The sequence below is a fragment of the Halichondria panicea genome, chromosome 12 (assembly GCF_963675165.1).
Source record: "Halichondria panicea chromosome 12, odHalPani1.1, whole genome shotgun sequence".
Lineage (NCBI taxonomy): Eukaryota > Metazoa > Porifera > Demospongiae > Suberitida > Halichondriidae > Halichondria > Halichondria panicea.
In genome coordinates, this window is record NC_087388.1 from 2,187,476 (window position 1) to 2,205,254 (window position 17,779).

A 17,779-nucleotide genomic window follows, 5' to 3' on the forward strand; every position below is an offset into this window, starting at 1 on the left:
TTCCTATTCATTCATGCAACATCTGCAACACTGATGTAGTGAGTCGCTATAATAATGTATAGCTATCATTGTGCATGTGCTATGTACAAATGCACTAGCTCGTGGCAATAAAACACGTCATCAATTATAGAAGGCCTATATGATCCAGTTATAAGCCACTCATGGAAACAGATTCGAGAGGCTAACGAAGATAAATATTCATTTTGCTCAAACAAGTTAAAGAAGAAGAGGAAACACTACCCTATAGTAAGAGAATTAAAGCATAATTAGTATAAATCTATATGGGTATGAATGCGGGGTATTCGATATTGATGTACAAGCCTGATTGCTATTGCGAAATGCATGCGCATGCTCTTTCTTTGCGTTTATTTCGATTGCGAATTATGCATGCATTCGCAGTTTGCAATAGAAAGAACTATCTTCCAATATACGGTACCATCCATAACCTATTGCTAAGTGATCACGAAGAAGTAAATTAATCCCAAGTGTGTATTATATCGTTCAATTTGTGTCAGATCAAGAAAATGCACTGAGTTGTTCAGGGAAAGGGAATCGTGTCAACTCAATTCAGGAGTGACCAAGAGGGCCATAATGAGCCTTTTGATGATATGACACTAAGTCAAGCCGGATACAAAGTACAGGTAATCGTACAAACTCAAACATTAGATCTCTACAATCATGCCATTGCAGGATAATGTTTCAAAGTCAGAAACAAAGCCGTCTGGAATTCCAGTGCCATTGCTGTCTGCATATCTCATCAGTGTACATGAACAGCGTGCTTTCAACTCATTGGACAACTCTCTCCGGTCGTTTGTTATACAGGGAATCAATAGAATCGATTCCTCTTTGAATGTAAGTATATTATCTTTTTCGTGCGTATAATTGCATGCATATAATATTATAAAAATTATAGAGAGATAAAGTATAATTATATTCATGTAGGTTGGTCTGTTGATCTATTAACTTCACTGAGCATGGAGTTTCTTTTCGTCTCACGCTGTGGGTTGCACTTCAGTGATGGTATACAGTGGGTATACTGGTGCAGTTGTGATAGTGCACGTGGCCACTTACTAAATAGCTGCTCCACTTCGGTTGATTCCACATATGATGCATTCACAAGCATTGTTGGCTCTGAATGTATCCACATCGAACCAACTAGACTGATTATCCAAGAGACTGACAATATTCACAACATTACATCAGCTCAAGAATTATCAGGTACATGTCTTCTAAAAGTGCATGCACAGCTAATATTTATGAATTATCCTCATACCCATTCAGATCATTCGTATACTTTGAATATCGAACCTCACAAGGAGGACACTTCCTACAGTATAAATGTTGGCACAGAGGTAAGTTGGACACTATTGTGCATGCATGTACGTCTCCAATCACAACTATATAATTATAATGATTTACAGGTTGTATGCTCTATTGGGCAGGCGGTATGTACAAGAGCTGATATAGTGGCCATGGTGTTGTACAAGTTCGTATTGATGATAAACAATTAAGGGGTCTGTACTGTTGTACATGCAAGTACAATAAACAGCACAGTTCACATGTGGACATTGTCGAGAAAGCATTGAATAGCCCGGATGAGGATAAACATGACTGCCTCAATAAAATTGCAAAAGATCTGTCTAGTGTGCAGCAGAATAGACAAGTGCATGTGCATCAGTATCGGTCCCTTAATTTCATCAAGCAGTATATATACCGTTCAATTTATCAAGTGAATTGTCTCAACAACTGGCATGTACTGTAGCTGATCGCTTCAACATTGTAAACAACACTTCTATTTTGGGCTCAGTCGACACATATTGTAAAGTGTGCAGTACGCTTACACGAGATGAAGAAGACAAGCAGGAATCTGTATGGAGCAAAATTATACTGCTCAATACAGTTATCAATGCGAATGGTAGGTGGCTTTAGAAGTATAAATCCATAACAATTATTATATTGACCAAACAGTGCATGTTAGGTATTGCTCAGGATGTAAGAAACGTAAAGAATTTGATGGCCAACTAGTAGGATTAGTGACTATGGGCAAGTTCCTGGTATCCTATGAAGTTATGCGAGGTTTTATGCATCAATTCCTTTTGGGAAGGTAATTAATGTTGCATGTGTGTGCACTTTGACTATTAACGATACATTTCCTCTTCAGAACAACTATATATACCCAGTATTGTGTGTTGGTTAAAAACCATGAAGATGCAGGATTCGGCAATCAGTTTAATAAGTATATGTTTACATACAATCACTATCGGTTGTCGTGGTATGCCTTTCTTGACCTGTTAGACATTGATTATCAAGTAGGATTTCAGTGCACTGCGTGTGGAGATTGTCCACCCATTGTTGTCATGGATGCTACTTGTTTAGATTCATGCAGAAAAGACCTTATGCCCTGGAAGTCCCAACTCAACGGTTCTGGAGTTCATAAAACCTCATCCCCTATCAGCTGTACTGGAAGATAAGTGCAAATTTTCCCATGTCATCAACCCCTGTATATAATCCGACTAGAAAAACATTTGCAATGTGAAAAATTGCTAGGATTGGCCAGGGGAACCACAAAAAAGCGTGGGAACAAGAAATCAGACGAGAGCATAACTCCAATCCGTTACAACGTCAATCACATGTATACTGGTAGTTTTCCCATGTTTTCCCAGCCAATATGCCACGCAATTTTTACTGGTGGAGTGATGACCAATCCCTATATATATTTATTATACATCCATTTTAGAATGTGGGGCACATAATCATGATGATTTGTGATAAATTGATGTTCCTAATACATGCAGTGTTGAGCACAGGTACACACAGTCCATCCATGCGTAGTAACATGCACGGACCGTACTGGTGACTGCATGGAATGATGTGGTGGATGGAAGCTGATAGGTGGATCTGGAACACAGTCTATTATTTAATATACTATGTATTGTACATGTTCATGACGTTGTAACGGATTGGAGTTATGCTCTCGTCTGATTTCTTGTTCCCACGCTTTTTTGTGGTTCCCCTGGCCAATCCTAGCAATTTTTCACATTGCAAATGTTTTTCTAGTCGGATTCCCTTTCTTTTTCAGTACAGTTTACGTATCATGACATGCATAAGTGGAACGTCAAGAGGCAGTACAAGAAGAGAAGACAGGACTAATCAGATATCTTCTCGAATATCTCTGGACTAATAATTATAGTATAATGAGTAATAATTTATTGCTTGATAATTATGTTGAATTTGCGAATCAGTATTAAATGACAGCCATTTTAAGAGCATGATATCTAGCCAGTGCATATAGCATGCCTGTCAGAGAAAGGGAGCTAGAGCTGAACAGTGTGAAGAAAAGGAACACCTCAGGCTCTGGAAAAGCAGAGATACAAAAGAAAGGGGATTGGAAACGATCGCCCACGCCCTATGTAAAAGGACTGACATCCGGTGAAGCACTCCGTGTAATTATTGCGCTCGCAAATAATTACATGGAGGACTGCGCTACGGTTTTGTATCCCTGGTTTCTAGCTCTCCTATCCACTAGAGATCACTCAGGGCCTGGGAGATACTTGAGAGAAGTAAGCTTATACCACTGACAAGCTCTAAGTCCGTTGTCTTTACTCTGTTTCCAATTTTTTTGAGTTTAGCTTGAATTACTCTATGTCAACTTTTCTCTGTCCCTCCTATGAAGTCAAAACAGCAAAGGACATTGCTTGACTTGGTTATTATGTATCTAAGTGCTACATAGAATGGCTTCATGCTATAAATAAGCTGTACTGTTCATAAACGTTTGCAGTATAGTCCTTCAAACTGCTTTAGTATACTTTTAGACACACCACGGGCCTGTCCCTCCTACGACTTCATAGTAAAGGCTATTTCTTCTTGCATAGCATTTATTTGTCTAGTAATAGTGGCTGCGTGGCTTAGTCGACTTTTTAGAGCTAAATTCTCTTTACTTTTTAGAAAAATCAACATTAAAAATGATCAATTTCACTGTTTCTATGTACAGCACATTGTAGAGCAGTCAAGACAGGTAATGAGCATGCTGACTATAAATATAATCCTTTGTAGTTTTAGCCACGCCCTATAACGCGGAATGCTTCACGCAAAAATTTCGTAAAAATTTCGTTTCCAATCCCCTTTCTTTTGTATCTCTGGGAAAAGCACTGCTGCACTGATTTTAGGCGCACGGTTTATTAGCCACGCCTATCTATTATTATTGGCCACAACGCAATTGCTGAGTCATTAAAGATGGCGGAATTGTCTAGGTAAGAGAAATAGAGACTGAGAGGTCATCTGCCTTGTGGAAGCAATCGCAAATCTGAAGAAGCGCTTTGTAATCCAGGTTGTAGTCGTTTGGAAACCCTGTGCAGAATGTCCTGGAGATGGCTGTACTTGGAGTAAATGCTGGGCAAGAAACTTACTTACTTACTTACTTACTCACTTACTTACTTAGTCAGTCAGACAAAGAGCGGTGAAACGTCGAAATAGTGCAATTTTTAAAATGAAAATATTCATTCATTAAAATGTTTATGGATTATGAAATGAGAGATACAAAGAGAGAAAAGGCTAAATAAACTATCTGTTCAGCCAGTTTCTTGATGTGGCCTTTCCCTGCAGAGATAGAACAGTTTGAACATGAGTCAAAATAATTGAAATATTGCTAAACACAGGCAAACCCACTGCCAATCCTATGTAAAACCTACTGGTTTTACTAATGATTATATATATAATGATAGTCCTCCCTGAGCTAAGACAAAATAAATACCTTGCCAAGCATGCATGCACAGATTTATTCAAAACTTGAATCCATTTGTAGAAGGTGCCTCTCATCATAGTAATCATATACAGTGTGGCGAAAGCTGTTTTACTTATTCAGCAATTATTGTTGTGATAAGTTTAGGATCATGCGGACAGCTGAAAAGTTACTGTATTTATTTTCTTTCAACACTAGTTTCCATGATGGGATATACATCAACAACAAGACAACACACACGCAGCTGAAGATGTTTACTACAAAGAAGTGTATAAGCCAGCATGAATTCACTTCTCTTCTAGAATTACTACATTTGCACGCACCAAGTTTGGTCAAACTTATCACCACAATAGCTAAAGAAGTCAACGAGGCTGATACAGCTGTCTCCTGTTGCAAGCACTGGATTAATTTACTGCAAGCTCTCAGTTCAGCATCACCTGTGTGTGCTTTGGTACCACCTACAGAAGAAGTGCACAAAATGCTAAAGGAAATGGAGTCTTCTGGCTCCTTGAAGTCAAATGCAAAAAAGATGGCCTTTCTACAAAAGGAAGCTCCAGTACTGTTCACTTTAATTGAATGTCTTCCTTCTTACCCCACTGAAGCATTGCAGCCTATACTAAAAAGGCTTGTGGAATTATCATTAGCCCCATTTACGCAAGACTTCACAGAGTCTAGTACTGGTGACCACACTGACATTAATGATGATGATATGATATCGTACTTTCCAAAGCTTCCTTCACTAAGAAAACGAAAGATTTATAAGGCTGACAGTTTTAAATCCTCTGTATGTACAAAAAAAAGCTCAAGACATCCATCACTGCTACCGGGGATATTTACTCTGTATTGTCAGCATGGTAATGCTGCATGCATGATAATTATAATTATTACGCCTCTACCGTATTACTAGAATATTTTGCAGGTGAAAAACCTTTGCGAATGAGCCAAATCAGCAGAAAATTTGACCCTTTGCGATCTAACTATTGTGTTCTGGCAAGTATTTACTAGTAATAATTTAGGTTTTGCGGATTTTATTGATCAACCCTCGCAAAATTCGCAAATGTTTGATGCTCGCAAAACATTCTAGTAATAATTATGGTACATTAATTTGCATCAATATTGTATAGGAATTTGCTATGGATTCCAACTGATGGAAGTTCAGGAATTCCCAAACATTCCTTTCACTATCTTATATGAACGATTCTCATCAGGTATAAATGCTATATATATCGGGATGATTATTTTTAAACTCTTCCGGCATGCAATTGCATAATATAATTATATGCCCTTGTATCTGCAGCACCTGAAGTCATCATATACGACAATAGTTGCAACCTGCACCAATACTGCTTGAATAGAGAGCCCCCCTTTTTCAGGCACAGTCGGTTTCTAGGTCTAGTAGATCGTTTCCATTGGCCAAATCATTCAGGTATAATTATAATAATTGTATGTTAAGTATAATTATATGATTTTAATTACCATGCACTTATATATCATACAGGATGCAGTGTTGCTTACAAAATGAGCACCTATAGACAATAATGATGCCTTGAATAGCCAGATGGTAGAGCAAAGCAATTCATGCTTGAAGAGAATCAAATCGTCACTGTCGTATATGAATAAAAGAAATTTCCTCACACATTGTGGATTTTATTTATGGTATCACAATCAGAAAAAACTATAAGTATAATGTACTCACATGCATGATGGTCTTGTCATGCACTTTTTGTTTTTACAACCATGAATTTAAAATTGTGGCGTCACTTGTTCTGACTTATCATGCATGCGTTACAATAAGGGGTGACTGAAGAAATTACACACAAAACAATCATATTATATGCATGGGGGAATAACAGATGAGAAACTATATGAGGGAAACTAGTAACTATATTATTGCACATAATTATATACAATAAAAAATAAACATTCTGAGCTATACTACAAGCTATACAATTAATGTTAAGTAAAAATAGCAGTTAAGGCTTCGATTTTGCTGTCTTCTTAACAGATACACTGGCATCATCATCAGTCTATTGCATAGTAGACAATGTCGGTATAGTTTATATACCAGCATGCATTGAAGCATGCTCATATACACATTATACAAGTACATAGCAATCAACGTTTGTGAATGCATGAACACAATCATGAGTGCGTGTCAGTGTGGTGTACTCACCTGCAGATCTGTATTAGCAACCCTTTTACTCCTTCTGACGCCGTGAGATGTCTTTTGGCTGCAGTATATAGGTACACATGAGGGAGTAGCCAAAATCATTTTTTTTTACCTTTGTTGAGTGGAGTAGCATGATAACAGGATCAATCCACGTAATTCAGCAGTGTTTACAGACTTTTGCAGGTGCTTTGATGCAGGTAGTCCAGAAAACTGATCAATTGTGTTAGTGTAAATACTCATGAATGCTTTTACATATACCATCACGTACCTTGACCATTGTCATAATAATTATTGTGTATCACATGAATGCCACATTCAACTCCATCCTGAGCGGCCACCTAATACAATAAACATTCGTGAAATAAAATCCATCACGAAACAAGGAGTGCGTGGAGTATCCAAGAAGACAAAAAAAATTGCATTTGGGGCAACTAAGCAAGTCAATGATTTAACTTTTATGATTACCCCATGCATGTGCACTCTATAAATTATATACCTTCACACACTGTATATCCATCTTTGCAGGTGATCGAATGCACATGCTTAAGAATTGATTAATGTCTTGTGCATGCATGTTGCCTGCTCAGTAAAAGGTGAGAGAATTGGCGACTGGGAGTCAAGAACATAGACACTACAGAAAAGGAAAATTATACTCACATTAGTAATAACCTTTTTGACAGACCAACAAAACATGTAATCCTATCACATAATATAATGCATCCATGAGGAGAGCTCACATGCATGTATGGGTACTGGTCGAATTAGACTCCAGAAACTCAATCACATGCATAATAACGTACGTTTTCTTTGGGAGATTGACAGCAACAAGAATCCAGTGCCAGCCTCTATAATAATTATGATGTATACGTGGGAACAATGAAATTCTCATAAACACAATATGAAAGTGAATTCAGTGTGACAACTTATACCTTACTCTACACGGAAACAGAATCCTTAAATGTCATTGTAGATTTCAGCATACAGAGTCGCAGTGAGGCTTTCATTCAGTCTGATGTATAATAGAGTCTGTAGATGCAGCTGTATGATGAGTTTTTACGACAGTAGTCTGACAAATTGTGTAAACAAAATTAATAATTATAGACTTGAATTAGTCGATATCATTGTGATCATCACAGCTGTAAAAGTGTACATACCAGACTGTCGTGTGTTACTTATTACCTTACCTGTCGTATAGGCTGTTGTCTATCCAATTTCCGGCTGGATATGATATTCTGATAGACCATGCAGGGAACAGGTTTTCGAGTTTCCAACAAAGCCACCATGCATGCAGCATTTGAAATGAGCTGATACCCACCTATAAAAGAATGAATGCAAGCTAAGCTGCATGAACTATTTTCTTACCTGTCAGTGTCGTCCAGGCCGTTGGTCCACCCAGTTTCCAAAATAGAAAAGGTTATGGGCCAACGTCCAGGTTTATTAGTATAACTGCATGATGCCAACGGAGAGCCACCAAGCTCTGACAACCAACTATGCAGGAACACATTAAAATAATGCTCAAGCTGCGTGAACTATTTTCTTACTTGTCGTCCAGGCCGTTGGTCCACCTAGTTTCCTTAATTGATGCAAACAAGAGACACTAAGCTTTGAAATGAGCTGACACCAACCTGGAACACATTGCATTCAAGCTGCGTGAACTATTTCTTACTTGTCGTCCAGGCCGTTGGTCCACCTAGTTTCCAGAAGCAGGAAATCTTATGGACCAACGAGCAGGTTTTCTAGTTTAAAGATGCCAACGGAGACACCATGCAAGCTTTGAAGCTCACACCAACCTGGAACACATTAAAAGAAAGTGCGTGAACTATTTTCTTACTTGTCGTTCAGGCCATTAATTGTTCACCCAGTTTCCAGAAACATGAAACCTTATATGGACCAACGAGCAGGTTTTCCAGTTTAATGATGCCAACGGAGACACCATGCAAGCTTGCTCACACCAAACTGGAGAACACATTAAAAAGAATACATTCTAAGTGTGCGAACTATTCGTCCAGGCCGTTGGTCTATCCAGTTTCCAGAAACAGGAAACCTCATAGACCAACAAGCAGGATTTCCAGTTTATAATGATGCAACGGAGACACCAAGCTTTGAAATGAGCTCATAATCACACCAAACTGGAGAACACATTAAAAGAATACATTCAAAGTGCGCGAACTATTTTTTTACTTGTCGTTCAGGCCGTTGGTCTATCCAGTTTCCAGAAACAGGAAACCTCATAGACCAACAAGCAGGATTTCCAGTTTATAATGATGCCAACGGAGACACCAAGCTTTGAAATGAGCTCATAATCACACCAAACTGGGGAACACAGAATGCATTCAAAGTGCATGCATTTTTACTTGTCGTCCAGGCCGTTAGTTTCCAGAAACGGCCTCCTGTATGGACTAACGAGCAGGTTTTCCTGATGCCAACGAAGACATCAAGCTTTTAAATGAGCTCGGATACGGCTATAAAAAAGAATGCATGCAAAGTACAATGTAAGTAAACTATTTTCTTGCTTGTTATCCAGCCCGTTGGTCCACCCACTGAAATAGGAACTTTAATGGACCAACGAATGCATTTTCAGGTTTACCTGATACCAACGGAGCCATACCGAGAATGTTTAAACACTTGTACTTTGTGTAGGGAGTGAAAGGACGACACCAAGGAGACCTGGACAGGGGCGCATCCAGGAAAAACAAAAGGGGGGGGCTAGACTAGCTAGAAAGGGACGCAGCCTCGCCGGAGGCGAATTTTTTTTGCAAGATTTGACCTTTGAACTTTCATATTAATGAGTAGAATACGTTGACCTCTGCACTTACTTTTAATACTATGGTGATACTGTACTGATCAGATGTACGTACGTACGTACAGCTAGCTAGCTAGCTAGGTACGTCCAGCTAGCTACCCTAGATCCTTTATACTCCTAGTAGCTGTTGTCTAGCATCTCTCAAGTGATTTCAAGTGAGTCTACAGATGCATAATTGGTGGCAAAATTGTTGTAGAGTCAGACTACAACACATGGTAGTTTTTTCAAAAGGGGGGGGCTTCAGCCCCTCAAAATCACCCCTGGATCCGCCCCTGCTGGACCAGCTGTTCCATACCTTTCTTAAATTGTTGCTTCAATTATAGATATATAGTAGAGGAATCGACAGACATGTTTCGAGAGACTACTCCCTTACTTCTTCTACTATCTATGCTTCAATCAACAGTAGATCTAGTCTACATGCTGCAGTGGATACTTGAGCGTCTAGCACTGTACTGTGTACGTGTGCATACTGCATGGGGCTTGTGTGTGTGAGCCCCACCCACCCTGCAGGCTCTCAGCCTCCTCATGACATAATCTACCGTTGGTCCATTCATCAGAGTCCATTGCTACACAGCCAAAAATCCACGGGCCGTTTCATGCCTGTTACGGGCCCGTTACAGGTATAAATCCACGTGGTGTATTCAACTGTTTGGTTAGGTACTGTTTAGCAGCCTGTGGATTTCAGCATGTAATCAGCCGTGGGACGGGCTGTAAGCAGCCTGAGCACGGCCTGTAAGCAGCCCTATGTTCTCAGTTAGTTCCGGTTTGCAGTTAAAAGCTGAGTTTGGCATGAATAATTCAACGAAGTGTTAAAATTTTTAAGAAACAAACATAGCCAGACAGTTCGACAGTTTACAACACTAATAGGAATGTTTCTTCTAGTGCTTGTGCTGCTCGAGTGTGTCACTGTGTGTATAAAGAAGACACGTGAATAATGGTTGGAAAGAAAATAATGTTTCTTACATTTATAAATTTTCTGTTTGACTGTTTGTACTACCAGCCATGTCCTCTGTCACACTGTGTGTATAAAGAAGACATGTGAATATCGTTGCAAAGAAAATAATGTTTCTTACCAATATAATGTGTTGTTCGACTGTTCGTACTGTCCACAGACCAGCCATGTCCTCTGTCACTGTGTATATAGTGAATATCGTTGCAAAGAAAATAATGTTTCTTACCAATATAATGTGTTGTTCGACTGTTCGTACTGTCCACAGACCAGCCATGTCCTCTGTCACTGTGTATATAGTGAATATCGTTGCAAAGAAAATAATGTTTCTTACCAATATAATGTGTTGTTCGACTGTTCGTACTGTCCACAGACCAGCCATGTCCTCTGTCACTGTGTATATAGTGAATATCGTTGCAAAGAAAATAATGTTTCTTACCAATATAATGTGTTGTTCGACTGTTCGTACTGTCCACAGACCAGCCATGTCCTCTGTCACTGTGTATATAGTGAATATCGTTGCAAAGAAAATAATGTTTCTTACCAATATAATGTGTTGTTCGACTGTTCGTACTGTCCACAGACCAGCCATGTCCTCTGTCACTGTGTATATAGTGAATATCGTTGCAAAGAAAATAATGTTTCTTACCAATATAATGTGTTGTTCGACTGTTCGTACTGTCCACAGACCAGCCATGTCCTCTGTCACTGTGTATATAGTGAAATATGGTTGCAAAGAAAATAATGTTTCTTACCATTATACATTTTTTGTTTGACTGTTTGTACTGTCACAGACCAGCCATGTCCACAGCCAGTAACTTAACTAAAGCAAAACACAAACAAAGTTTTTATAATTATTATGAATGATTGCTTACCTGCCAAATTCTGATAGTTCCTAAAGTATAGGTGTGTCCACGATGCTGTAATTAGACCAACCAATGTAAACGACAATAATTATTATTGTAAAATACCTTCTGGTCATGATGGGTTGAAATCATTGATGGCATGAGCATTCCAATTTATATATGTACATCTGTATGTGTGCATCAGTACACGAGTTTAAAGTGAGTTAAATAATTATTAATTGGCTCACATTCTCAAGTAGTGTGACAAGGAACCTCAATCTCGAGCTCATCAGTACAGTAATGATGACATAGACACAGGTACATCTGTGTGTGCATACGTACGTAAACGAGTTCGAGTAAGTGAGTCAATAATAGAACCTGAATCTCGAGCTCGTAAAGTAATGATGACACAATATCATAGGTATACATTTTATATACCTCGTACTCACTTATATAGTAGTCGTTGTAGAGGTCCTTTTTAGATGTGTATTCCTATACATAAGCAGCATATTGACCAACATTTTAAAAACCAGCTGAGCACTCACTTATATTAAACGTTGTAGAAGAAGTCAACAACCTGCGTCAGAGGCAACCAGATCTGCAATACGAAATAACTCTGTCAACATAATTATTTATACATTACCACATAAGCACACCTTGTAGCCTATAGAGCTAGACTCCTAGAGACAGTGAAAGAAGAATTGCAGAGACATCTAGCAGCTGACAAATGGACAGAAGTGAGTATTAATTAGACCTACTATACTAGCTCCTTATTTAGACTCTACTTACTTCCTCTCTCTCTCTTTTCTTGCTAGCTGGCCTTGGCAGTCAGCTCCATAAATAATATAATTACTCCATCCATCCTTTAAAGCTGCAACTGAACGAGAACATCAAACTGAAGCACCTTTTCAGTCTCTTGGTGGATTTCGTAGCTAAGCAACTTTCTCTCTGCGCATGCGCATACACTGGCTGCACAGGCTGTAAGCAGGACGTGGGTGGTACAGGCTGAAACAGGCCCGTTATTTACGGTCCGTATTCAGGACAGGATGTACGTGCTGTAACAGGCCTGTGGTTCCAGGATGTAAGCGGGCCGTGGGCGATTACATCCGCATACAGGCCCGTATTCCGGCCTGTATTCAACTGATTTTCCCCACGGGCCTGAAACAGGCCTGTGGATTTTTGGCTGTGTAGTTGGGAGGAGCCCGACCGTCCCTGACGGGAGGTCGGGTTGCAAGCCTATCTGGGATTTGTTCTAGCGCCACTATAGTGGCGCCCTATTAGATTGCAGCATTTTTCACGTGGCTTGGTTACACTTCCGCTTGCATCTAGTTGCAAAACCGCATGCAGTATATTGCTGTGCCGTCCTGTGGTTTACACGTCATCAAGTCGGTTAACACCCACTTGAGAATAATAATATTCATAGCAGTACTACATAATGCGCAGAACAAATTCCAGATAGGCTTGCAACCCGACCTCCCGTCAGGGACGGTCGGGCTCCGCCCAACTAGTCCATTGCCACAATCTGGAAAGTGTAATAACTCAGACTCTATATTTCCAAGCTACCAAATGTCTCCTCCTTGGAAGTTTATGTGGCCAACTATGAGCTGTCTACAGATGGACCTGCTTTACAACTACTAAAATCAAAGTGCAGGTAAATTCAGCATGATATCTAGATCTAGCCTGCCATATCGATATTCACTGTTTCTGATCTGGCTAGAAATGTAAGTAGAAATGTAATTTGTGGAGACTGCTCAGCTGCATTGTAGCCACAGTAGTTGCATTCATATAGTTATTTAAGGGTCCTAAAAGGATACAATTATGGATATGCAGCTAGCTGTATTACTACTTAACTACCATGATCTATTCCGACTAACTTCAATATCCTTTCAGTATTTGCTATTAAAAAAATATCAGTCGTCCTTCATTGGTACTATCAATGGTACGCCCCACCCCCACCCCGCCCACCTGGAGAGCACATGGGGGAAATGTAGTGGAATGGTCAACATATTGACGCCCGATGGGGGGATTGGAAGGGGAAGTGACCTTCAACAATAAAATTAATATTCGGTTGTAGCCACCCTCGACCATTGTTTATATTGTTCTCTTTTTTTCGGCCTACTCAACATGGGGGAAGTACACAGCTGATTCCCCATGTATGGGGCAAAGGTCACTGATAGGTTGTCACTTCCCCCACGTTTCCCCTATATCACCCCAGGTGGGGGGAGGGGGGGTGGGGCATATCATTGATAGGTGCATAAGTAGGCTGCATGTGACCCGTGTAGGGAGGTGGCTCGCTCTGACTCCGGACTGCTGGCCTCCCCCACTCACGAGGCACTGAGAACTCCCTTTGGGTCACCTCCAGAGCTGTCGCTATGGATTGTGTCTAAGGTATAACTTACGTGTATTAAATGTGAATATGAACCCAAAGACATAACATTCTTAAACTACACCCAATAAACCATAAACCATCAGTACTCCCTGTATCCAGTCTGGTTGATCCTATATACAAGAGTGTTCACCTCTTGATGGTTTTTCGCACAGGCTGGTTACATAAAAAATCCAAAGACGGCTAAAATTCTGAGCAATCTTCAATTGAAAGTGAGTCACTCATTAGCAGGTCCCACATTGTTAATATTTATCTTATTTTTAGTTACAAAGAAAGGTAGTGCTGAATCACACCATACTCCAAGCTTGCTATCACTTCACCCTGGTCGCCCGCCTGGCCCCTAAGTGGAACAGAGTCCTCTCATGGCTCCTACAGGGTATGTCTAAATTATCTCCGTGTGTGTGTGCGTGCGTGCGTGCGTGTGTGTGATTGCTCGTATGAGACACTGACAGTCTGTTTTGTTATCCAATCAAGGTTGTGAGTTTTTAACAGAAGGAAAAGGGCAAGGGATTGGTAGGTGATATTGTTTTTTCTAGATTTGTGCATTTTGGAAGACTTACATTGTACTCATCCACCGTTTTTTAGACTTACAAGTTGGGCTGACTAATGAGGAGATAACGGTCACTCTCTCTGTGTACAAGTTCTCGTTTAGTCTGATGAAGGTAAGCTGTAATTATTGCAATCTTTAAGCGTTTAATGCCATGCTCAGAGATTGATTATGCCTGTCTTGTTCAGGTGGAAGACCTACTGACAACGTTTTCTCTGCTCAACACCTTCAGGACGGATCCCCAGTGTGTTATCAATGAAGGCAGTATCTACAACAATAGGTGCTTTCTGCTACCTAAGTAAGTGTGGCACAGATATTGTGGTCACCCTGTAAGCAAGTGACCCTCTATATACAGGCACGCTAATAAGCCCCAAAATGTTCATAGTAAGAAGTTACATAGTTTTGTGATTGAAGAGTTAGGAAGCAAAAGTACCGGGCCTCAAGTAACATCTGCGCTACGTTGCGGTTTAGTTGAGGCCATCACAACAATACCTATTTCTACACACAGTGCATAATAAGCTACAAGTAACTGCTCAGTCCGTGCAACTTCAAGGTCTAGTAGTAGTTATAACTTATAACCAGCACACTTACACGTTCCACGTTCCATTGGCTCTAAAATAGCCTTGGGAAGTTTTTACTGGAATATGTCTCTTTTACTGGGTGTGGTCAGTCATTAGCAAGTACTACACGTGGCTCACAGACTAAGGCGTGTTATAAATTGCTGAAAGCGAAGAAACACAACTGAGGGAGTTACGCTTAATAGCCTCATTCATAGGGCGTAACGTGGATCCTTGCCATAACGCAATAATTGATTGCAAAGGGTCTACTTTTCTGCTGATCTAGCTCATTCGCGAACGTTTTTCACCAGCATATAATATTGTAGTAATACAGTATCACGCTAATGCTCTTTGTTAACCCCAGCTAATCGGTGTGCCCACTCATTCCCTTTGTTCCAGTTTCACTGTGGGCTACATCTACTCCACCTCTCACTTCCTTACCCCTGGCACAGAGTTCCAAAGCTATGACCAAGTTAGGCTACACTGGAAGAAACAGGTGATTGAGTGTACAATACATACTCTCTGCACGATCAATGATGTGGATAGATTCATGACTAGCCTTGCCGTTACCAAAGCAAAAAGCAATATGCACTACATGCTGGTATTTTTTTCTTGTCTGTGTCACTATGTTTAGATGTTTATTCCTTATAAAGTGAGGTCCCAGGAGGCCAGGGCCTAGGGGTGTTCATTTTGACCAAAGTTACTCGAGGCTTATGATCGTCCTTGGTATAAGCCCTTGGGTGTCTCATTACCGATTGATTACTTGTCTGCTTTAAAGTGATGTTTGTACATAATGTACATTGTCATGTATTTATTTATACACCTAATGTTACCCTGGCCATCTCTGTACATTGTAACACTTTCTTTGCAGCATGGTATTATTCTTCCTGAGAGGGAGAATCTCTTCTACCAGGTGTTCTTTAAAGGGAACCCAAGAAAGTTTTTCAGGTAACAGAAATTGTAACTGCGTGCATATCTACATGTAACTAACTATAATTATATGAATGACATAACAATACCGATTTGAGTTAATATATTAAAGTTACTCACTCTCCTACACAGTTACCCAGGCAGCTGTGTGTATAAAAACAAGCCGATCCACTTCCCCAGCCGAGACACTGACCAGGTCGCCACTGCATTCATAGCAGACTTACACGCCCGACTACAAACTCAAGTGGTTCCGAATATTCGTATTCCACAACAGTTCACAGGACCTCGTGTTGTACCTATATTGAAGTATAAAGTGACAGCACCTTCAGTAAACAAGACAATAGCTCCTCAGGCAAAACCTAAGGCTCCTATCGTACCAATATTCAAGCCTGTTTCGATGGGAACAAATTCTCAGTTGCTCGGCAAGAGGCAGACAGTGAAGAACTCAGTAACTGAAGCTACAAAAAGGCCATGTTTAGAGCCTATAGTTACAACTCAAACAACAGTACTCGATGCATGCGCACAGCAAACACAGTCTCAAACTATTCTCAAGAAATCATTGCATCAATTGAACACTAAGAAACGACGAGCCCCTCAATCAACCACCAAGAAGCTTTAACTAACAAGTACTGCCCCCAAACATTCCAGAAGCCCTAACCACACCGCAGTCAGCAGCCAACACACACCAATCAAACAGTACCTGATCTGAACTACTCTCTACTGGGCGAGCTTAACGATGACTTTGATTTCCTCCCGAGCAAAGCACCCACACTCAATAAAGGAGTAAAGCATACTCAATGCAATACTGCAAGCACTGGAACCATGTTCACTGGAGTCAGCCCAGACCTTGTGAAAAAGGTATGCAGTTGTACTAGCCTAATGTTTTAACTGAAACATGAAGATATTGTGAGTGTGTATTGTAGCTGATTCTAGTAAAGTCCTCAAATTTGAATGCCTCACTCAGCTTCTAGACTGAGATTATTCACAATGTTAATGGGAAAATTTGGCGGGAGTGTTTTAGTGTGACAATATTTTGGCAAATTTCACCGAAGATCCTAAATTTAAACGCCAATATTACAGCTAAGCAGTGAATGCAACGTCAGACATGCCCAAGACGCCAAATTAAAAACTGCCAATTACAAGTATAATACTCCCCATGATGTTTTCATGTTATACGGTATAATAGCGTAATGTATATCTCCCCAGGTCAACAAGACCAAGGCAGCCGGTTTGAAAAAGTGGCTGTTAGACAATGGGGTCAAGTGTCGCAGCAAAGAAAAGAAGGAAGATCTTGTGAGAATGGTTGTACAGCATATCACATCAACTGGCAAGAACTTTGAACTTACTGTCTAAACTAGTACCTAAAATCATGTTCATTATTATCAGACTGCATGTGTACACTATATTTACAATGCAAAGGGGATTTCGAAGTTGATACTGTTTATTTACCACAAACAGGTGGTATGACGACATACATGTGCTGTGTTTGGAAATTGGTTTCTACTGCTTTCACGATTGCACTCAAGAGTTGCTATTATGAGTGGCAGCACTAACATGTCCCCTCTATATATACACACTGCAGGTGCTGACAGCCAACGAATGCGTTATTGGGTGAAGGCTGTATTCCCCATGATTGGTGGAAAGGGTGGTGGCAGTAACGTGTCCTCTCAAGCCTCTGGTCCGTTGGTCAACAAGGTACAAGAAGCCATTCAAGCTGCCAGGGAGTTTTCCTCACATACATTTGATGCAAGTCCTTTTTCAATAATAAACATGCATAAGTATTTTTGTCCACATTATGCTGTGCATTTTTGATCAAAAGTCTTGTTCAAAGTTATATAGACATGCAGTGCATGG

General features: G+C 40.2%; 1 protein-coding gene and 3 long non-coding RNA genes across 28 annotated transcripts; 2 read left to right on the forward strand and 2 right to left on the reverse strand.

Moving 5' to 3' along the window:
* Nucleotides 1-964: 964 nt before the first annotated feature.
* LOC135345678 (uncharacterized) lies at nt 965-6,502 on the forward strand. Of its 4 annotated transcripts, XR_010397819.1 has the most exons (8): nt 965-1,218; nt 1,282-1,352; nt 1,422-1,915; nt 1,969-2,104; nt 2,162-5,592; nt 5,863-5,946; nt 6,036-6,164; nt 6,237-6,502. It is a non-coding gene; the product is annotated as an uncharacterized LOC135345678 (long non-coding RNA). The 4 variants fall into 4 exon arrangements; XR_010397818.1 differs by having other exon boundaries at nt 2,162-5,946; XR_010397820.1 differs by having other exon boundaries at nt 2,377-5,946.
* Nucleotides 6,489-10,206, reverse strand: LOC135345677 (uncharacterized). 11 transcript variants are annotated; one of them, XR_010397816.1, is made up of 12 exons: nt 8,740-10,200; nt 8,575-8,698; nt 8,450-8,533; nt 8,271-8,396; nt 8,093-8,223; nt 7,838-7,946; nt 7,709-7,753; nt 7,415-7,539; nt 7,177-7,246; nt 7,021-7,118; nt 6,912-6,969; nt 6,489-6,765 (listed from the first exon to the last, which is right to left on the reverse strand). It is a non-coding gene; the product is annotated as an uncharacterized LOC135345677 (long non-coding RNA). The 11 variants fall into 11 exon arrangements; XR_010397810.1 differs by having other exon boundaries at nt 8,450-9,448; nt 9,496-10,206; XR_010397808.1 differs by having other exon boundaries at nt 8,450-9,037; nt 9,090-10,202.
* A 284-nt stretch (nt 10,207-10,490) lies between these two features.
* LOC135345676 (uncharacterized) lies at nt 10,491-12,696 on the reverse strand. 12 transcript variants are annotated; one of them, XR_010397796.1, is made up of 16 exons: nt 12,295-12,696; nt 12,162-12,225; nt 12,051-12,103; nt 11,955-11,997; nt 11,754-11,829; nt 11,632-11,693; nt 11,536-11,580; nt 11,416-11,483; nt 11,310-11,368; nt 11,205-11,263; nt 11,100-11,158; nt 10,995-11,053; nt 10,890-10,948; nt 10,785-10,843; nt 10,675-10,728; nt 10,491-10,617 (listed from the first exon to the last, which is right to left on the reverse strand). It is a non-coding gene; the product is annotated as an uncharacterized LOC135345676 (long non-coding RNA). The 12 variants fall into 12 exon arrangements; XR_010397795.1 differs by having other exon boundaries at nt 11,100-11,263; XR_010397804.1 differs by lacking the exon at nt 11,416-11,483 and having other exon boundaries at nt 11,100-11,263.
* A 347-nt stretch (nt 12,697-13,043) lies between these two features.
* On the forward strand, nt 13,044-17,743 carry LOC135345675 (uncharacterized protein C18orf63-like; the record flags this gene model as incomplete). The annotated part of the gene is made up of 11 exons (XM_064543099.1): nt 13,044-13,156; nt 13,788-13,893; nt 14,047-14,103; nt 14,156-14,267; nt 14,366-14,404; nt 14,477-14,553; nt 14,627-14,736; nt 15,395-15,491; nt 15,867-15,943; nt 16,058-16,783; nt 17,132-17,743. Coding segments are annotated over 10 exons (1,275 nt in total), but the record flags the coding sequence as incomplete, so codon positions are not given.
* Between the last annotated feature and the right edge of the window lie 36 nt (nt 17,744-17,779).